Source organism: Hyaena hyaena, unplaced genomic scaffold, assembly GCF_003009895.1.
Source record: "Hyaena hyaena isolate Hyena2069 unplaced genomic scaffold, ASM300989v1 scaffold_88, whole genome shotgun sequence".
Taxonomy (NCBI): Eukaryota; Metazoa; Chordata; class Mammalia; order Carnivora; family Hyaenidae; genus Hyaena; species Hyaena hyaena.
The window spans coordinates 887,440-910,401 of record NW_024080720.1 but is presented as its reverse complement, the minus strand read 5'-3'; the positions used below and the strand labels follow the sequence as shown (position 1 = coordinate 910,401).

Genomic DNA, 22,962 nt, shown 5'->3' with positions numbered 1-22,962 from the left:
AACATATGACAAATTCTTCCCTCTAATCTTTTAGGGTATTGTTGTCCTATATTTTATTTTATTTTTTTTATTTTTAATGTTTTTTATTTATTTCTGAGAGAGAGACAGAGACAGCATAAGCAGGGGAGGTTCAGAGAGAGAGGGAGACACAGAATCTGAAACAGGCTCTAGGCTCTGAGCTGGCTGTCAGCACAGAGCCCAACATGGGGCTCAAACCCACGAACTGTGAGATCATGACCTGAGCCCAAGTCAGACGCTTAACTGACTGAGTCACCCAGGCACCCATCCTATATTTTATTTTTGCATATACTATAATTCCCAAATACACTTCTGCTATTTTTACTTTAGATAGTCAATAATCTTTTATTGAAAATTTTGTTGAGATAATTGGAGATTCATGTGCTGTTGTGTAAGAAATAGTCCAGAATTATCCCATGTAATCTTGGTAACATCTTACAAATTACATAGCACATTATTACAACCAGAATTTTGACACTGATAGCAATCCACTAATCTTATTCATATTTCCAGAGCTTTACGTGTGTGTGTGTGTATGTTTAGTTCCATACAGTTTTATCACATGTAGGTTCATATGGCCACCACCATAGTCAGATGATACACCAAGATACAGAACAATTTCATTGCCACCAGGATTTCTTGTGTTGCTCTTTTATTTTTTTATGTTTTTTAAATGTTTATTTATTTAGTCTGAGAGAGCGAGGGCATGAGCAGGGGAGGGGCAGAGAGAGAGGGAGAGAGAATCCTAAGCAGGCTCCCACTGTCAGCACAGAGCCCAACACAGGGCTTGATCTCACGAACCATGGATCATGTCCTAAGCCAAAATCAAGAGTTAAATGCTTAACCAACTGAGCCACCCAGTCGCCCCATGTGTTGCCCTTTTATAACTATAATCATCCTTATCACTTTCCACTCCCATCTTAAACTTTTGGCCACCATTAATCTGCTCTCCATTTCTAAAATTTTTTCATTTCAACAAATGTTACATAAATGGAATCATATGCTATGTTACCTTCTGTGATTGGCTTTTTTCATTCAGTATAATTCCCTGGAAAATCATACAAGTTGATGTGTGTGTCAATAGTTTGTTAATTTTTATTGCTGAGTAGTATTCCCTGGTTTCTTTCTTTTTAAAAATTTTTTAATGTTTATTTTATTTTTGAGACAGAGTGGAAACAAGGGAGGGGCAGAGAGAGAGGGAGACACAGAATCTGAAACAGCCTCCAGGCTCTGAGCTCTCAGCACAGAACCTGATGCGGGGCTCAAACCCACGAACCGTGAGATCACAAATCGTGAGATCATGACCTGAGCCGAAGTTGGATGCTTAACCAACTGAGCCACTCAGGTGCCCCTCCATGGTTTCTATATGTCAGTTTGTTTAACCATTAATCTGTTGAAGGACATCTCAGCTGTTCTAGTTTGGGGCTATTATAAATCAAGTTGCTATGAATATTCATTTACAGGTTATTGTGTAAATGTAAGTTTTCATTTCTCTGGGATAAATGCCCCAAAGAGCAATTGCTATGTTGCATGGTAATCACATGTTTAGTTTTATAAGCAACTGCCAAAATGTATTACAGAGTGGCAGTACCACTTTACATTTTCACCAGCAATGTATGGGTGATCCACAATCACCTTTTAAAGTGATTAAAAGGGCACCTGGATGGCTCAGTCAGTTAAACATCTGACTTGGACTCAGGTCATGATCGCAGGGTTCATGGGTTTGAGTCCCACATTGGGTTCTATGCCGACAGTTCAGAGCCTAGAGTCTGCTTCAGATACTGTGTCTACCTATTTCTTTCTCTGCCCCTCCCCAACTCATGCTCTGTCTCCCTCTCTCTCTCAAAAATAAATGTTTAAAATATTTGAATAAAAATAAATTGATTAAAAATAAGGAGTGCCTGGGTGGCTCAGTCAGTTGAGTGTCCAGCTCTTGATTTTGGCTCAAGTTATGATTCCAGGGTGTGGGATCAAGCCTTACATCAGCCTCTATGCTGAGCATGGAGCCTGCTTGAGATTCTCTCTCCCTTTACCCCTCTCTCACACTCTATTTCTTTCTATCTCTCTGAAAATAAAAAATTAATTAATTAAAAATTATTTTAAAAATAATTAAAAAGAACTCTTTTATATTTACCTCCATTTTAACCATTTCTAGAGATCTTTTTATTCCTTGGTGTAGACCCAAGTTTCTATCTGGTAACTTCCTTGAACACTTCATGTAATGCACCTCTGCTGGTAATGAAATATTTCAGCCTCTTGTCTGAAAGTCTGTATTTCATTTAATTTTTTAATGTTTATTTATTTATGTTGCGGGGCAGAGAGAGGAGAGACAGAATCCCAAGCAGGCTCCATGCTGTCCATGCAAAGCCTGATGCAGGCTCTCACAAACTATGAGATCATGACAGGAGCCAAAACCAAGAGTCAGACATCTAACCAACTGAACCACCCAGGCACCCCTCACTTAATTTTTAAAGATATTTGCAATGTGTATAAAATTTTAGGTTGACAGGTTTTTTTCTTTCATATTTTAAAGATGTCATTACATTGTTTTCTGTCTTGCATTGTTTCTGGTGAAAAGTCTGCTGCTTATTTTATTTTTATTCCTCTCTATGTAGTGTATTTTATATCTTAGGCTACCTTAGTGGTTTATGTTTATGTTTGGCTTTCAGTAGCTTGATGTGTCTAGGTGTTTTTTGTTTTGTATGTTTGGTGGGGTTTTCAATATTTATCCCGGTGTTTTCCTGGTCCTCTGAGCTACTTGGATCTTGAACTTCTGGGTTTGATGTCTTTCATTATTTTTTGGAAATTCTTGGCTATCATCTTTTCAAATATTTCTTCTAACCTGTTCCATTCTCTTTTGGGATGGGAAGAATTCCATTAAAATACACTTGACTATTTCATATTGTCTCAAGTCTCATGGGTACTCTATTCTTTTTGATTCTCACTCTATCTGTGTTTCAGCTTGAGTAATTTCTACTGATATATCTTCAAGTTCACTAACTCTTTCCTCATGGGACACTCTTCATATTCAAGTTTGCACAAGTTCAAACTTCATAACCATCTTTAGCTCCCCCTTCAGAATTGAGTGTGGATTTACAATTAATAGACCACTCTGAAAGATAATACAGTCACTATCCCCATCCCTAGTTTTCCTTATCTCCAGCCCCTGAAAGAACTTTGCTGATTTCAGGGAAAGGCAAAATGAAAACAAATTCAGGAAATACACCATTTTATATGCTCTTACTGCAACACCCTGGCTTGGATCAGAGAACTCAGAATATGAATCAGGTCTACTCTGCCTACACTGCTTCCAATTCTTACTGAACATACCAAAAGACCAAGTAGTGGCAACCCAGTGAGTACTGTTATGATGTGCACCCTGTGGTAGGCTAGAGCCTGCTCATCCTGGCTGGTAGTGAGATGCATTGTCAACTTTTCAGAAATTTCTCAAGCTGGGTTTTAAACACAGCAACTGTTAAATAAATAAATAAATAAATAGGGGGGTGCCTGGGTGACTCAGTCAGTTAAGTGTCCGACTTCAGCTCAGGTCATGATCTCTCAGTTCGTGGGTTCGTACCCCACGTTGGGCTCTGTGCTGACAGCTCAAAGCCTGGAGACTGCTTTGGATTCTGTGTCTCTTTCTCTCTGCCTCTCACCTGCTCGTACTGTCTCTCTCAAAAAAAAAAAAAAAAAAAATTAAAAATTAGGTGCACCTGGGTGGGTGGCTCAATCAGTTGGGTGGCTGACTTCTATTTGGGTCATGATCTCACGGCAGGTGGGTTCGAGCCCTACATTGGGTTCTGTGCTGACAGCTTGGAGCCTGCATCTGTGTCTCCCTCTCTCTCTTCCCCTCCTCCACTCATTCTCCCTCTCTCTCTCTCTCTCTCTCTCTCTCAAAAATAAACATTAAAAATATTTTAAAAAATTAAACACAGCAATTGTTAAAAATTAACTTATGTAATTTTATGATTAAATGATATTAAAAACAAAAGTGATAAGTAGTCAAAACATTACTTTCTAGTTGCTACATTTTACTGTTACTTATGCTTTTAATGTTTTTAATATCTGCCATACCTGTATGGTAATACAATATGTGCACATGGTGTTACAATTATGTGTTTTGTTTTTTAATTTTACAATGGCATGATACTGAGCATCTCTCCCCCTAAATCTGTGTTCAGTAATATCACATTTATAGCCTGAAATTAGCCATAGTGGTTGTATTTATGCCATGGAAATCAGTTTATATTATTGTTTTGCTTTGTTGATTTTCTAGACCAGGGGTTGGCAAACTTTTTCTATAAAGAGCCAGGTAATATTTTTGGCTTCTGAGTCACATACAGTTCCTGTCACACAATAATTATTTGTTTGACAGGCTTTCAAAATACAAAATTATTCTTAGATCTCAGACTGTACAAAAAGACACCACAGGTTGGATTTGGCTCGCAGGCCAAAAGAGGTTTGCCAACCTCTGGTCTAGACTTAAGAAAGTAATAAAGAAAATGTTAACAATGCAGATGAAACTCAAAACTACCATCTCTATAGCTGTGACACTGTGAAAAACACAAGGAATTGAGGACATACTCTTTCCAGTATTCAAAACTTATCATTCAATTAATCAAAGAAGTTGCTCACATCATCAATGAGTAAAGTTCTGAAGTATGTCTTTATTGTTTCAGTTTTGTCTTACTGGTTAGGATAAACAAAAATATAAAACATTTAGATTGTTACTGTCTATACCTTGGCCTTTGACATAAGTGACTTCTTTGTTGAATAGTAATCAAGCATTTATTCATAGTTCTTGATTTCTGACTATTGCTATGAATTATAAAACCTTTTAAGTGGAATTTTTAAGAAATAACAAATCACACTGACATCATAGGTATGTGAAATTTACAATAAAGAGTAGGTATTATTATTATTATTTGTAAGTCATATGCTATGTATCCCCTGCTTGTGCTCTGTCTGCATCTCTCTCTCGAAAATAAACATTTAAAAAAAATGAAAAGAGAGAGAGAGAAATCTAATAGGCACACAGTCTGAGTCAGTTAGATGAAGGTGAGCAACTGATCTGAAAGGTCTGGTGCTCAGTTGAGTGTGTGTGTTTGAGAGAGAGAGAGAACCATGAAATAAAGATGTCAGATGTCAGAGGCAAAGAAAGCTACCTCAGGCTCCCCCTTCTCACTCTAGTCCTTGTATGAATCAACTCTATTTTATTTCCTGTCCCTGATGCCTATGAATTTGCCTACTGTAATCCTAACGAGAATCCCCTCTTTATTTAAGGTTGCTGAAGTTGAATTCCTGTTCCTTCATAACCAAAAGCTCTGTGACTAAGCCAGTCACAGGGTTCTCTTATATTGGCCCCTGAATCTCCCAAATGTGACGACTATCAGTCACAGGAGAATCTACAGATGATGGTGTTGCAGCATTACCTAACAAAAAGGATAAAGAAAAAAGAAAGAAAGATGTCTTCACTAATATAATCAGTTGAAGAATCAGTATGAGTCTTAAAATAAAAGGAAGTAGGGGGAGTCTGGGTGGCCTAGCTGGTCAAGCATCTGACTCTTGATCTCAGCTCAGATCTTGATCTCAGGGTCATGAGGTCAAGACCCGCCTTGGGCTCTACACTGGGCATGATGGCTACTTAAAAAATAATAATAAAATAAAAATAAAGGGAATGCCATGCACAATCAGGCGGACTCTGGGAAACTGAAGGAACTCACATAGCAACTCAAGGGTAAAGAGTAACAGGTTGTGACCAGGCCGCAAGACCACTTGGAAACAGCCAACAGAGAGGTCTGAACTCATATTTAACTTTCTTATTAGTTTATTATAGTAGTCAAAATGCCATAAAACATGTTGTATTTGTTTTATGTGTTTTATTTTCTAAACAAATTAGGGGTTAGAAAATACAGTTTTGTCTTCTGGTAGAATGTAATCTCTGTAGAATAGATAAACAACTGAGGTTTTGTTTGAATCCCATGCTAGTCAAGCATTGCCCTTAAAGAGCCCCTGTGTAGTCTGTCTTTCTCCTCATCGAGAATGGACTCCAAACCAGAATCTGAATTACTGCAATGCCAAGGGGCACCAGGCAAATCAAATTAAACATAGCATCACGAAGATCTAAAATTGTACTAGGGAAAAAAAAAAAAAGATTTAAAACATAATTAGTGTCTCTAGTGTTATCTCTTACTAATCCAAAACTATATAACAAAAGGCTTCAGAAAAGTTTTGCTTTCAAAAAGTAACAGAAATTTTATTAAATCTAGATTTTTCCCCAAATAATTGAATAATCCCTACCTTCCAGTTGCCCATACCAGAGGAGTCTGACATGTAAATGGGTGGTCTTGATGCCTGATGGGAAGTCACACAGCTGTCCTGAAGGACCACACACAGTACACGGGAAGACGGAGGGTGGAGGTAAGGCGCAAGGCATAGGTACATACACGCACACGCTCATAATACTTCAGTCTTGAAATTACCCTCCAACATGTTTTAAACAAAGTGGTGGGGATTTGGCATTCATATTTATCAGTAAACTTACCTCCATCCAACACAATTAGAGGTTACAAAAAGAAACTACAGTTAATAGTAATATTTAGGAGTAGCATGCCCTGGTTTTCTGCCAAGAACTTGCACTAAGCTCCCAGATCCTGTGGTTCTTCATTAAGCTCCTGATAGATCTTTTTGTTTTTCCCTTCATTTAAATCACATACACTAACAGAGGGCTCCTGATTATTTGAGGACTGATTATCCAGTCTTCAGTTGCTTTGTGGTCACCTAGTGTATCTCGAATATATCCTCATTCCTTCAGCCAAGTGAGGAACTAATTTAAAAGGTCAAGCTATCTGATAGTTTAGGAAGGAGGAGAGGTGGTTTGTTATATTTTCATACTAAAATCAGCTACTATTACCAAAGACTAGGTATCACTCATTCATCTTTTTAAAAAACGGCACTATGTGATTATTAATGTGTTGGCATTAGACTAAGTACGGGGTATTCAATGGTAGGCAACACTGAGAATTCCCACCTTCAAGGAGCTCACCTCCTGGTGCAGAAACCAGACCTCAATCAAGCAGTCACAGATAAGAGTGATCTACATATGGTGACTAGGATCACTGCATTAAGAGGGTGCCTGGGCAGCTCAGCCAGTTAAATGTCTTACTTCGGCTCACCATTCCCAAGTTCGAGCCCCATGTCAGGCTCTGTGCTGACAGCTCTGTTTCAGATTCTGTGTCTCCCTCTCTCTCTCTCTCTGCCCCTCCCCCATTCACGCTCTGTGTGTCTCTCTTTCTCAAAAATAAATAAACATTAAAAAAATTATTAAAAACAAAGGTCACTGCATTAAGTGCTGTGATGGAAAAGCACATGGTATTAGACAGGAGCACATAACCAGAGGGTCTGGCCTGCTCTTGGCAAGTGGAGTCCAGAGGAGGCTCCCCTGAGGAGGCAATATTCGAGCTTAGATCTGAAGGGTTAGTAGGCATTAACTAGAAGGCCTATACTTAGACTTATGTGCAAAAACTCCAACTATCACTACCTCCTTCTCAGAAGCCATAGCTGGGAATGCTCTTGGTGCTCTGGGCTGGACTGCATTTGTTAGGACTGGCCCAATCAGTGTTCCACAAGACCAGCCTTCATCTCAAGTCCTACTTGGTCCAAGAAGTGATTGATAATGACCTACCCGACCCACTGTTCTTGTGCTGCTACTTTCTGGGCTCTGAGACAAACACAGAGGCTTGGGTCATAGGCTGGGCCATCAACACATACCTACTACAGCCTCTGGAAGTAACAGAGGCACTAAGGGTGCCACTGATATGTGGTGTCTCTTCTGCTCCACCCAAACTATCTATGGAAAAAACTCATTTTGGGGGGGCATGTGGTGGTGTGTCTGCCCTGCATTCCTTCCTTTAAGAAAAATCCTCTCCCCTTTTCCCACACCAACTGACTGCCCAGCTCCCACCCCTAAGATCAGGCACAAGGTCAGACCTCATCAGAGAAAACTCCAGCCTCGGGCTACAACTACTGACTCAGGGATGGGCACGTGACTCACATAAAGCTTTTCAAGGTTGGCCGGGGGACTTCTGCTCTGTGAATAGAAACCTTGGCCGGAGGACTTCTGCTGTGTGAATAGAACAAATGTACATGTTTGTTTCCTTTAGGATCTTAGGCTGTTGGGCCCAAGTAAGCCTGGAGTTATCTTGCAGCCATATGGTAAAAGACTGCACTCAATATAGAAGGAAAGCCAGAGAAACAGGTTCCTATCATCATCCGAGTAGCTACCCAGATCCACGTTTGCCTGACCTTTCAGTTACAGGAGCTGGCAAGTTTCTTTTTATTAATCTAGCCTGCATTGGGCTTCTGTCACTTACAGCCAAAGTGACTTGAATAATGTACCTTTCCCAATTGGCATGAATATCCAAATTACCATAAATTGGCAGACTCTGACCATTATAGGGAAAAGATTCAGTGATTTCTAATTGGCCATTACTAACAAGGACACGGGAGGTTTGAAACGGCTGAGCACAGGTTTCGAGATTGAGAAGAAGACAAGGTCATGGTTGTACTTTTGAACAAGACGTAGGTGCACACAAGCATGATGCTTCTCTCACCACCTTTGTTCACTGATTAGAACCACAAGACCAGATGAGAGAGAACCAGACAGACAATGGGTATGAGATGCCAAAAAAGTAATGGAAACTCAAGTTTCAGTTTGAAGCAGCCTAAATCACACATTTCTCAAACACAAAGAAGAAAGGAATTGGCCTCATCAAGACCTTTAAAGGAGAAAAGAACCACAGAGCCATGACCATGAGCTGCTAGTCACAGAATTACTAAAATGTGTGCTCAAAAGCCCAGTGTTTTATGAAAAGACTGGTTTCTGCTTGGCCAAGGCACTTCTGTGCATCTTATCTGAGTGTTTGGTTAGCAGCAGGAGCCCATTATCCTTCAGCATTTTCTAGTTATAACAGATCCCAGTTTCGGAAATATCAAAAAATTGGATTTCGGCTGCCAAGGGCTTTCTCTGGGAGACATCTGCTCTCCAAGACAGAACGGTCTTTTTCTCTTTTTTTCACTGGCCGCGGGGGCGTGGGGGACACCTGTGGTAATCTGCAGAGGCAAAGCCTCCTGTGAGCATGCTAACAATACTGCAGACAGAAAGCCTTAGGCTAAAAGTTCAAGAAAAGGCAGGGGGATGAACGGGATGAGTAAAGCAAGCTGAGAACTACCATGTTGTGGCTTAAGACCTAGTTCTTGCAGGGTTACGTTGTTATTACTGAAGCTGCAACCATTTTAATGTTTCATGCCGGCCAGAGCAAAGGTCATTTCCCTACCACTTCACTGAATCACTTGATGCTCTTCAAAAGTCTCCCTGGTCTTTCTGCTCCTTTCTTAAGATTCCCTCTCATTCTCTTAAAATGTCATTCTAATCTGGAAAAGATGCCCAGGATTTAGAGAATTTCTTTTCCTCTTTCACATTATGTTCACTCTACCTGGATATGGTTGAATCTATTGACCAGTTGGGCTTTTATGCTTTCAGAATGTCAATTCTAACCTTCACAGTTTTGAATGAATCTCTGGTAGAAAAATAATTCCTAAGACTCGCTTATAGCTTTGTTCACTTAATAAATATTTATTGCACACTTACTGTTTGAAGTGTTTGCCCTATGGAGTAAATCAGCACTGATCCTTACCGTCAACAAAGTGTATATATATTGTAGTGGAGGCAAAGAGGCAATAAACACATATCTTTAATGTTATCTTATAATAATAGCAATTGCACTTTTACTTATGGAAAAATTTTTGCACCTGATATGCTCTCATAATGTTCTGCTTTCACAAAAAGAAGTACCTACCTGCAGGTTAGAACATTCTAAAATATTGTCGTTTGGTGTCTTTTTCTTCATTTTCTTGTCTTACACCTGCTAAATAATAATATTGTTTTGTGGCAATATAGAAACTTCTGAATTAAGATTTGGAAATTTTGAGTCCCTCTTTGCTCTCAAGAAGAGAAAGGTAACTTCTCCTTTCTAGGGCCAGCCTGATGAGCCCCTTGTAAGAATAGTGATGGCATCGCATGTATTGCAGGTTTGTATGTGCCTGGCCCTATTTGACGCTTTTTTGTCACTGCTACAGATTTTCACAATAACCCTGAAGAAGACACTATGGCTTAACTAGGTTAATTAAATTGCCCAAAGTTTGGGGTGCCTGGGTGGCTCGGCCAATTAAGCACCTGACTCTTGCTTTCAGCTCAGGTCAAGATCTCACGGTTTGTGAGTTCAAGCCCTGTATTGGGCTCTATGCTGTTAGCATGGGGCTTGCATGGAATTCTCTCTCTCTCTGCCCCTCTGCTCACTCGCTCTCGCTCTCTCTCTCTCTCTCAAAATAAATAAATAAACTAAAAAAGTTAAAAACAAATTTGCCTGAAGCTCCACAGCTTGGAGCTGGGTTTCTCATCTCAATGTGAACTAAAAATCTCTCCACGAGAAAATGGAATTTATAATATGAATTTAGATGAAAAAAAAACATTTTTAAAGAATAAAGTCATGGGGCGCCTGGGTGCTCAGTTGGTTAAGCATCTGACTTCAACTCAGGTCATGATCTTACCATTTGTGGGCTCGAGCCCCATGTCGGGCTCCATGCTGACAGCTAGCTCAGTGCCTGGAGCCTGTCTTCAGATTCTGTGTCTCCCTCTCTCTGACCCTCCCCTGCTCGCACTGTCTCTCTCTCTGACTCTCAAAAATAAATAAAAAAACATTAAGAAAAAAAAAGAATAAAGTCATATACTTTCCACAGAAATGAATTCAGAAGATCTGAATGAAAGTCAATGGACTATAACAAATGTCAAGAACACTAACTATGATCACATTGCTGATGTGGAAGGGTAAGGGTCTATATCCCTACACTTCTTTGCCAGAGGTTGGGGCTATTGTGTTTTTATCTTGGATTTTTATTTTTAAGTTTATTTTTTATTTTGAGAGACAGAGAGCAAGAGAGAGAGGATCTCAACCAGGCACCCCACTGTCAGCATGGAGCCCAACATGGGGCTTGAACTCAAGAACCATGAGATCAAGACTGAGCCACCAGGCATTGGGAGTTATTGTTAATGTTTCCACCTATAAAGATTAACTAGAAGGGCACCTGGGTGGCTCAGTCACTTGAGCATCCGACTTTGGCTCACGTCATGATCTGACAGTTCATGAGTTCCAGCCCTGCAACAGGCTCAACTGCACTGTCAGCACAGAACCTACTTCAGATCCTCTGTCCCCCTTCCCCTGCTTCTCCCCTGCTCTCATGTATGCCCAATCTCTCTCTCTCTCAAATAAATAAACATTAAAAAAAAAAAAAGACTAGGAAAAAGCAGCAGTATAATATTTACTGGGAAAACCCCCCAAAAACAAACAAACGAAACCCTGAAGTTGATTATCTCCTCTTTTGGACATAATCTTGTCCTCAGGTGGTCCCTTTGCAATGGAACATAACTCTTTTTTTTTTTTTTTTTAATCTAAATTCAAGTTAGTTAACATATAGTGTAGTATTATTTCAGGACTACAATTCAGTGATTCATCACTTACATATAACACCCAGGGCTCATCCCAGGTGCCTTAATATCCATCACCCATTTAGCTCATCCCCGCCACCTCCCCTACAGCAACCCTCAGTTTGTTCTCTATATTTAAGTCTTTTATGGTTTCCATCCCTCTGTTTTTATCTTACTTTTCATTCCCTTCCCCTATGTTCATCTGCTTTGTTTCTTAAATTCCACATATGAGTGAAATCATATATTTGTCTTTCTCTGACTTATGTCCCTTAACATAATATACTCTAGTTCCTTCCATGTTGTTGCAAATGACAACATTATAACTCTTATATACAGAGGAAAAGAAGCAGCCAATAGGAAAGAAATCAAAACCATTGATAATTCTGTGGTGGTAAGACACAGAATATATATTATTGTGGTCCTACAAATTTGTGGATAGTTTCCTTAACAAAATCTCCCATCACAACCCCATTTCTGATACACCATGAGTAAACTGATTTAGCTTAAATCATAATCTTTTAGGCCAAATGTTCTTAATTTAGAATGTTACACGTGCTCATGTTCATGTTACTTGGCAAATGGACTTAGCATGGAACACTGTTAAAAACTGATTATCCCAAATTCTAGCAATCCCAACAAATGTATATGCTTATATGTACACACTTCTTTGCAACTATAATATTTTATATACATTTAAAAATAATTTTTTAATGTTTATTTATATTTCGTGAGAGAGAGAGAGAGAGAGAGACAGAGAGAGAGCTTGAACAGGTAAAGGGGCAGAGAGAGAGGGAGACACAGAATCCAAAGCAGGCTCCAGGCTCTGAGCTGTCAGCACAGAGCCTGAAGCAGGGCTCGAACCCACAAACTGTAAGATCATGACTTGAGCCAAAGTCAGACACTTAAGCAACTGAGCCACGTAGGCACCCCTATTTTGTATACATTTTTAATCTTATCTTCCCAAACAGTGATGTGGGAGGGGAAATCATATCTTACAATTTGCTCTGAATGCATGGAGTGTCCAACTGCTGACTATTTCTTGCTCTCCCAGGGGTCCTTATAGTAAACTGCATGCGCTTTTCAGAGAAAGGGTTGTTTGTTTATTTGTTTTTCCTATTCAAATCTCTATGCTTCAATGGCTTCCTAGGTCACGAAATGTAAAAACATTAATCAAAAAGGGGCACCTGGTTGGCTTAGTCAGTTAAGTGTCCAGCTCTGACTCGGGTCATGATCTCACGGTTCATAAGTTCAAGCCCTTCATCAGTCTTAAGCTCACAGTGCAGGGCCCGCCTGCGATTCTCTCTCTCTCTCTCCTCTCTCTGCCCTTCCCTTCGCTCAAAATAAATAAATAAAACTTAAAAAAACAGTAATCAAGGAATTTACAATAAGTATTTCAGAATCAACAGTATGCTAATTGAATTGACAGCTTGAAAGAACAAAATTCACCAGCACCAAGTATAATACATAAGACTAGCTCACTTCTAGTCTAGGTAACCTAATCTTTAATACTGAATAAACCCACCAATTCAGTCCTAATATGAAACCAAATTCATTAAATAAGCAGAAGAGAGTCCTTGCCTGAAAATTTCCAGGCTGTTGCTATAGAAAATCACTACAGAAAGCAGTTGTTTTCCAAAAACAGCTTTAAAATTGATTTTAATGATTAGCTACATATAACTAAACACTAAGAATATTTTCATTACTTAAAAGACAAAACCTTGAGGTTACTTTTTATTTGTCAATTATTCACCCTGAAGCAATTCATTTTCTTTTTTTTAAAATTTTTTAAAATGTTTTATTTTTGAGAGAGAGAGACAGTGTGAGCAGGGGAGGGCCAGAGAGAGAGGAAGATACAAAATCCAAAGACAGGCTCCAGGTTCTGAGCTGTCAGCACAGAGCCCGACGCGGGGCTTGAACCCACAAACCATGAGATCATGACCTGAGCGAAGTCAGGCACTTAACTGACTGAGCCACCCAGGTGGCCCAGGACAAGCCATTTTCTAAACTTTTATTGCAAGTGTAATTTTTGAAGTATTTTAAGGCTTTCAGACAAAAGAGAAGCAAAGGAAAAGCTGTACAACGGCATTTGAAAACATACTTAGTTATGGACACCTGGGTGGCTCAGTTGGTTGAGCATCTGACTGCCCCTCAGGTCATGATCTTGTGGTCCTGAGTTCAAGCCCTGCATTCAGCTCTGTGCTGCCAGCAGCCTGGAGCCTGCTTCAGGTTCTGTGTCTCCCTCTCTCTCTGCCACTTCCCCACTTGTGCTCTCTCTCTAAAAAATAAATAAACATAAATTTAAAAAAAATTTTAAACACACTTGGCTATATAGATCTAGAAGACTATTTTTAAAATTTTTTTTTTAATGTTTTATTTATTTCTAGGAGAGAGAGAGACAGCGTGAGCAGGGGAGGGTCAGAGAGAGAGGGAGTCACAGACTCTGAAACAGGCTCCAGGCTCTGAGCTGGCAGTCAGCACAGAGCCCAACGCGGGGCTCGAACCCATGAACCGCGAGATCATGACCTAAGCGAAAGTCGGGGGCTTAACCGACTAAGCCACTCAGGCGCCCCTAGAAGACTATTTTTTAAGTGATGGATTTTGTTTTGGTTTCCGGCAGAGTATCCACAGATGACGTGTAATTCAACAAATAAATTGGCAGATTTGGACTCCTGGGGAAATGCATCTTTTCATTCCAGAATGTCTTATCAAGCAGCAGGAATTGGGCCAGGACTGCAAGACAATGCTACCACACGGAGTCAGTGCTGTACACTGTCCTGTAACAAGCAGCCGAGTGCCCAGCTGGTGTTCCCCTTGCACTCTGGTCTTATCTCAACCTTGGACTTAGCTTATTGTACCACACCTTCCGGCCTGCCTCCCCCACTAACGCCATGTGAGTTCCCAAGGGTCGAAAGGCCTCATGCTTTACGCCTCCTTGTATCTCAGGTGCTAACTGTAGCTCAGTGCTAACACCTAGTAGCTCCTCCACAAATGTTTGCAGAAGAAAGAATGCAAAGCATGCTTAAGTGGCCAAATAGAAGGAATAGCCTTTTTAAATATAATATACTAGAATTTCATTGTTATTTTCTTGTGAAAAGTGTGGACTTTGTTGCACTTTTAAGAGAAGATCCATGCATAAAATGATTAAGAGAAGCAGTTTCTAATATTATGACATGAAGTATCTTATCCCCCTATAATTAGGAGAGAGTACACATTGGTTTTCTTGCCCAAGTACCCCATTTATGAATCTCCATTCTCAATAAACTGACCATTACATTTATGGGCTACTGAGTAGTATTACTGTAGGTCAGTAAGAAGAAAATAGATCTATCAAACTTGATAAAATAATATGTCCCTTAGAACCAACATTTCTCTAACTATATCAAGAAATCACAGACCATCTTTCAAAAATGGCAGGGGCAAGAAAAATACCCTTGAACCATACAGTTCTGCATATTGTAACAGTAAAATATGAATCAGATATTAGAAAATTCCCCTACAAGAATGAAATTTATTTCAAATAGACATTTGCTAAATTCATCATACTGTGAATCTCAAAGCACTCTCTAATAGCCTAGCCATATCCTGTTAAGTGTGCAGTTGGCCTCTGGACTTCAGTCAGACACTCTCAGATTAGCATTAGCTACGTAAGGCCACCAGATGCTAAATGTTAAGTTATCGCTCAAAGATAAATGGTCCTTGAGTGCCCTAAATAAGTTTATATCTCTAAAATTGCTTACTGGACCATGAGACTAGTTTGCCAACGTGCCTGGTTGTCAAGTATCTATGCCCAAATCAACAAGAATTAGTCTGTAGAGCCTCTGTTTCCAAGGAAATAAATCTCTAGGTTCTCCACATTGGCTGCACAATAGAATAAGCTAGTGAGCTTTAAAAAATACTGATGGCGGGCACCTGGGTGGCTCAGTCAGTTAAGCGTCCAACTTCGGCTCAGGTCATGATCTTGCAGTTCATTGGTTTGAGCCCCACATCAGGCTCTGTGCCAATGGCTCAGAGCCTGGAGTCTGCTTCGGATTCTGTGTATGTGTCTCTTTCTCTCTGCCCTGCCCCTACTTGTACTCTGTCTCTGTCTCTCTCTCTGTCTCTCTCTCAAAAATAGTGATTAAACCTTGTTTAAATGAATAAATTAATAATACTGATGCCTGGATCCTACACTCCAGAGATACTGATTTAACAGGTCTAGGGTATGGCTTGGACATCAGGACTTTTTCAAGCCCCAAGTGATTCTAATGTGCCACAAGGTTGAGAAACATTACTTTAGGGCCTCTATTCTCAAGAAAAATGTAGAGGGACACAGGTTAAATGCACCCCTTATTATTTCTCTTACATCTATCAACAAATGAGCTTTGAATCCTTTCTACCCCAGATTCTGTTCCTCTCCTTTTTCAGCCATGAAAGAAGAAAACCATGGTTTTCTTCTGCAACACTGCTTGAGACTTTTGATGTTACCCAGATTTCAAGCAACTTCCCCAGTGTAGATGGAAAACATTGACTTAGTAGACATAGAAGCTGGGATTAAGAAAGAATTCCTTCAGATTCTATAGAAGAAATGCTGTCCAGAACAGTCCACATTTAATTCCTGTGTATACTCAACTCATTTCCCAACACACAATTATCTAGTTGTAAGTCATGCCTCTATAAGAAGTATCACCAAGTTCTGTTGATTCTAACTCACTTTCTCTCATGTCAATCTCTTCTTTGCCTTCCATGTTACATTGCTTTAGTTCAGGCCCACACTAGTATTCTCATATAAAAGCAGTTCATTGGCCTTCAAACTGTTCTTTGCAATTCTGCTAACCTCCTTTCAAACCATTATCTACACTGCAGGGTGATGTTTTCAAAAGCAAATCTGATATTATGACTCCTTGATTTAATAATAATAATATTCCATTCCTTTTAAGATCAAACCCACACTTCTCAAGTCCTTCTAAACCATTTAGGTTCCTCCAGCCATGTCACATGATCTCATGCCTCTCTGTATATGCACAGACTCCTTTTACATTATCAAAATTTATCTGAAAGATCATTTCTTTGCGACCCAGTCTGAATTACATGCTTAGTTAGGTGTACACACACAGCATGCTTACATCTATCAATAATACTTAACATATAGAATTATGATTTTCACTGTAATTGACACTGATCTTATTCAGAGTGGGGGCTTCATCTTTTGTCTTTTTGTGCTTTAGGGCTTCTATAGAACCTGATATATAGTAAGGGTTCAGTAAATATTCGTTGAATGAATACAGTGTCATTTTACATGTCCATGCTTTGCATGTACCATTACTCTTCCCGCACTACCTCCAATCTCTACCCTATTAACACCTCCATTGAAACCCAACTGAAGTACCTTTTCCTCTGTGTTACCTTCCTGGACTTGATAATACGCACCTTTTAGCCACCATTATATCTTGCATATAGTTTTAATTATAATAACTCCACTCCGTACTGAAATTATCCTCATGTCTCCCTTACTAGATTCTAGGCTCCTTAATGGCAGCAATCTGTTTCATTTACTTTGTATCCAAAGCACTTGTTACACAATAGGCAACGAGTAACAAAGCTTTAACTTTTGTCCTTCTCTAATCCTTGTTTTATACAATTGCCAGAATGTTCTAAAACAAAATTCAGATTATGTCTGTCCCAGCTTAAAAACTTCCAATGATTTCCTTTATCTATAGCAGTCTTTCCCAAAGAACAACATCTGTATTCCTGGTAGTACATCTGACAAATTTCAGATGTTACACAATTGCTCTTTTTAGTCTAATGGTTAAGTGTTTTGTGTTAGAAAAGAGTGAAACCCACCAAATGAATTATTTTGTGTCTAAATTACTTAAGACATTTAAGATTTTTTTTATGTTCATAATTTAAAAAAATATTTAGCAAATAACAGTACAGAGAGTAATCATACAACAAAAGCCAAAAAAGTAATCATATTTGGGAAACCCTGATATATAAGATTAAGAACATCTAAATCTAGCATACAGGTTCTTTAATCAGCCCCTGATTTCCTTTCCAGCCTTACCTCCCTCCAGCTTTCATCAGCATGATATATCATATGTTACTTAATACAGGTTTCCATGTCTTACTCCTTTCCCTCATCCAGTCTATTCTCAACACAGCAGCCAGAGGGATGCTGTTAAAGTGTATACCAAATTAGGTCATTACTCAGATAAAAACTCTCCAGTCAGAATGATTTTATTTCTAAGAGGTGTATACTAAACTATAAGATATATATAAATTATAAGATGTATGAAGTGCCACTACATCTGCAACTTAACCTTAAAATAGCTCTGAGAACACATATGCACATAGATACTGATAAAGCTGATATGACAAAACGTTAACAACTGTTGAATCTAGGGAGTGGGTATATGGATTTCTCTCTATATTTTTTCAACTTTTTTGTGTGTTTGAAATTTTTCATAATAAAAAGTTGTGAGGGGGCACCTGGGTGGCTCAGTCAGTTGAGCAGCCAACTCGACTTCAGCTTAGGTCAGTATCTCATAGTTCAGGGGACTGAACCCCATGTTAGGCTCTGCACTGGCAGCACAGAGCCTTGTTTAGGATTCTCTCTACCTCCCTCTCTGCCCCTCCCTTGCTCTCTCTCTCTCTCAAAATAAATAAATAAAACTTTAAGAAATATATGTGATAAAATAAATATAGGTAAATATAAATAGTTGAACCTAGCTGGTGAATATATGAGTCTTCCCTAGACATCTTTTTCAACTTTTTTTGTATATCTGTAAATGAAAATGTTCATAATAAAATGAGGGAGTGTAAGAAAAACTTTAATACTTTTTAAAATGTTTATTTATTTTTGAGAGAGAGAGCAGGGGAGGGACAGAGAGAGACAGACACAGAATCTGAAGCAGGCTCCAGGCTCTGAGCTGTCAGCACTGAGCTGTCAGCACAGAGCCTGATGCAGGGCTTGAACTCATGAACTGTGAGATCATGACCTGAGCCAAAGTCGTATGCTCAAATGACTGAGACACCCAGGTGTCCCTGTAAGAAAAACTTTAAAAAATAAATCCTTGGCTACATAGAATAGAAAATCCAAAAGAGTCATCAACAACAAAAACTTCCTGGAACTAATAAGCAATTATAGCAAGGTTGCAAGATATAAGGTTAATATACAAAAGTCAATTGCTTTCCTATATATCAGTGATAAACAAGTGAAACTTAGAATTAAAAATATAACACAATTTACACTAGCATCCTAAAAATGAAAGACTTTAGGGGCTCTGGGTGACTCAGTCAATTCAGAGTACAACTCTTGATTTCAGCTTGGGTTATGATCTCATGGCTCATAAGATGAAGACCCGCATTGGGCTCCATGCTAGGCATGAAGCCTGCTTAAGATTCTCTCCCCATCTCCTTCTGCCTCTCCCCTGCTCACACACACACACACACACTCTCTCTCTCTGAAATAAACAAACAATAAAAAATAAATAAAGATTTTAGGTATAAATATAACAAACATGTATAAGATCTATATGAGGAAAACTATAAAACTCTGATGAAAGAAATAAAAAATTAACTAAATAAATGGAAAGATATTCCATGTTCATGGATAGGAAGATTCAATATTGTCAAGATGTCAGTTTTTCGGGGCACCTGGGTGGCTCAGTTGGTTAAGCGTCCGACTTCGGCTCAGGTCATGATCTCATAGCCCATGGGTTTGAGCCCCACATCAGGCTCTGTGCTGACAGCTAGCTCAGAGCCTGGAGCCTGTTTCGGATTCTGTGTCACCCTCTCTCTCTGACCCTCTCCTGCTCATGCTGTCTCTCTCTTAGAAATAAATAAAACATTAATAAAAATAAATTAAAAATTTCTATCTTAAAAGAAAAGATGTCAGTTCTTCCTAACTTGATCTATAGATTTAACTCAATTCCAATCGAAATCCCAGAAGGTTATTTTGTGGATATCAACAAACTGATTCTAAAATTTATATGGAAAGGCAATAGCCAACACGATACTGAAGAAGAGCAAAGTCAGTGGACCAGCATTACCTGACATTAAGACTTACTATAAAGCTACAATAATCAATATAGTATGGTATTGGCAAAATGACAAATAGATCAATGTAATGGAATAGAGAGGCCAGAAATAGATCCACATAAATGTAATCAACTGATCTCTGACAAAGGTGCAAAGGTAATACAATACAGGAAAAAAGTAGTCTTTTCAACAAATGGTACTGAAACAACTGGACATCTACATGTGAAAAATGAATCTAGACCTTATACCTTTACAAAAATTAACCACAACATATCACAGACCTAAAGGTAAAGTACAGAACTATAAAATTTTGGAAGTTAACACAGGAGAAAATCTGGGTGACTTGGGTATAGTGATGACTTTTCAGATACAACACGAACAGTACAATCTAGGAAACAAATAATTGATAAATTGGACTTCATTAAAACTAAAAACTTCTGGGGCGCCTGGGTGGCTTAGTCGGTTAAGCGTCCGACTTTCACTTAGGTCATGATCTCGTGGTTCGTGGGTTCGAGCCCTGCGTCGAGCTCTGTGCTGACTGCCAGCTCAGAGCCTGGAGCCTGTTTCAGAGTCTGTGTCTCCCTCTCTCTCTGACCCTCCCCTGCTCACGCTGTCTCTCTCTTTCCTAGAAATAAATTAAAAAAATTAAAAAAAATTAAAAACTTCTGCTCTGCCAAAAACATTGTCAAGAGAATGAGAAGATAAGCCACAGACTGGGAGAAAATATTTGCAAAAAGCATATCTGATAAAGGATTGTTATCCATAATATGCAAAGAAATCCTAATACTCAACAACAAGAAAATGAATAAACTGGGGCGCCTGGGTGGCTTAGTCGGTGAAGCGTCCGACTTTCGCTTAGGTCATGATCTCGCAGTTTGTGGGTTCGAGCCCCGCGTTGGGCTCTGTGCTGACTGCCAGCTCAGAGCCTGGAGCCTGTTTCAGATTCTGTGTCTCCCTCTCTCTCTGACCCTCCCCTGCTCACGCTCTCTCTCTTAGAAATAAATAAAAACACTGGGAAAAAAAATTAAAAAGAAAAAAAAAGAAAAGAAAATGAATAACCTGATTAAAACATGGGCAAAAGACCTGAACAGACACGTCACCAAAGACATACAAATGGCAAATGAGCATATTAAAATATGTTCCACATCATAAGTCATTAGGAAACTGCAAATTAAAATGAGATACACACCTGTTAAAATGGCTAAAGTCCAAAACACTGACAACACCAAATGCTGATAAGGAGGCGGAGCAACAAGAACTCTTTATTACTTTGCTGATGGGAATTTAAAATGGTACAGCCTCTTTCAAAAACAGTCTGGCTCTTTCTTACAACACTAAACATACTCTTTTTTTTTTTTTTAATGTTTTATTTATTTCTAGGAGAGAGAGAGAGAGAGAGAGAGAGATACAGCGTGAGCAGGGGAGGGTCAGAGAGAGAGGGAGACACAGACTCTGAAACAGGCTCCAGGCTCNTACAGCGTGAGCAGGGGAGGGTCAGAGAGAGAGGGAGACACAGACTCTGAAACAGGCTCCAGGCTCTGAGCTGCAGTCAGCACAGAGCCCGACGCGGGGCCCGAACCCACGAACTGCGAGATCATGACCTCAAGCGAAAGTCGGACGCTTAACCGACTAAGCCACCCAGGTGCCCCAACATACTCTTATTACACAGTTCAGCAAATGTGCTCATTGGTATTTACCCAAAGGAATTGAAAACTTATATCCACACAAAAAGCTGCATATGGGTGGTTATAACAGCTCGATTCATAACTGCCAAACCTTGGAAGCAACCAAGATGTCTTTAAGTTAGTGAACAAATAAATGAAATGTACATCCAAACAATGGAATATTAATCATGCTATTAAGCCATGAAAAGACATGGAGGAAACCTAGATGCATGTCACTAAGTGAAAGAAACCTATCTGAAAAGGCTACATAGTATATGATTCCAACTATCAGACATTCTGAGAAAGGCAAATCATGGAGACAGTAAAAAGATCACTGCTTGTTGGAGTTAAGGTGGAGAGTAGGATGAATAGGTGGAGCACAGAGGATTTTTTAGGGCAGTAAATCTATTCTCTATTACACTGTAATGGTGGATACACGTCATTACACATGCATTAAAACCCACAGAATGTACAACACCAAGAGTGAATCCTAATGTAAAGTATGGACTTTGGGTGATAATGATGTATCTGTGTAGGTTCATTGATTGTAACCAGTGTACCACTCTGTTGATGTGGGGGAGGCTGTACCTAGTGGAGGGCAGCGAATATATACAGGTACTCTACTTTTTGCTCAATTTTCTTGTGATCCTAAAACTTCTCTAAAAAATAAAGCAAATAAAAAAAAAATAAATCAATCCTCCACTGCCTCACTTCACTACCACCATATATGACATAGTGAAACCAAAGTAACAAAGCAGGGCTGTAAGGACCTACTAGACCTGGCTTCCTCTTGCTTCCTCTGCTCCAGCCACACCAGCTTCCTTGTGAGATCTAGAAAGCCAGGCATGGTAGCTCTCTGTTTTCTGCACTTGCTGTGTTTTCTACTAGGAATACCCTTCCCCCAGAGAGCTGCCAAGGTACCCTCCCATCTCCTTGCTTTTATTCAAATGTCATCTCCTGGGGCCTTCCCCATCACTCTAATTAAAAATGCAGTTTTCCCCAACCCTTCTTATTCCCCTTCTTCTTTTATTTTTCACCAAAGAACTTGTTGCCAACTAACATACTATGTATTTTATTTAAGTTTTTGTCTGCCTGTCTCCCACTTAGAACCTGAGCTCTAGGAGGGCTGAGATTTCTGTTGTCTCATTCACTGCTGTTCACTGCCCTATCACAGAGCCTAGAACATAGTAGACTCTCAATGATGTTTGTTCAGTGAATAAATGAATAGCTTATTAAGAGTTCTCTTGTGCTTCCAGACATTTTCCATGCTGTTTTCTCTGCCTGGAATGATGTTCTTCAGTGTTCAGGAGGTGAAATCCAACTCAGCACTCAAAGCTCAGCTCAGGAACCCCCTTTTCTCTGAGGTGCCTCCCTGCCCCAGGCAGACTGAATGAGGAATCTCTTGTCTGTATTATCACTGTGCACAATTTTATGCTTCTGGTAGAGCCCTTACCACAGTATTTTATAATCTGTGGGACTCCTTAGAGGCTCCTATTCATCTTGTATTCCAAGCACCCCTTTTTTTGGTAGTTTATGAGAGACAGGGGGCATGCAAGGGTGGGGAGGAACAGATGGAGAGATGGAGAGAGAGAGAGAGAGAGAGAGAGAGAATGAAAAGGGGAGAGTCAGAGAGAGAGGGAGATACAGAATCTGAAACAGGCTCCAGGCTCTGAGCTGTCAGCACAGAGCCCAACTTGGGACTCGAACCCATGAACCATGAGA

The 22,962-nt window shown here is 39.6% G+C and overlaps 1 protein-coding gene across 1 annotated transcript in view; it reads right to left on the bottom strand.

Annotated features, from left to right (window-relative positions):
• Positions 1-5,827: 5,827 nt before the first annotated feature.
• Positions 5,828-22,962, bottom strand: part of LOC120233278 (transmembrane protein 180-like) — a 38,711-nt gene continuing 21,576 nt past the window's right edge. Inside the window, exon 7 of the mRNA XM_039234433.1 lies at positions 5,828-6,152. Within this exon, the coding sequence (XP_039090364.1) occupies positions 6,020-6,152 (133 nt within the window). The 3' untranslated portion in view covers positions 5,828-6,019. The remainder of the gene's footprint in view (positions 6,153-22,962) is intronic.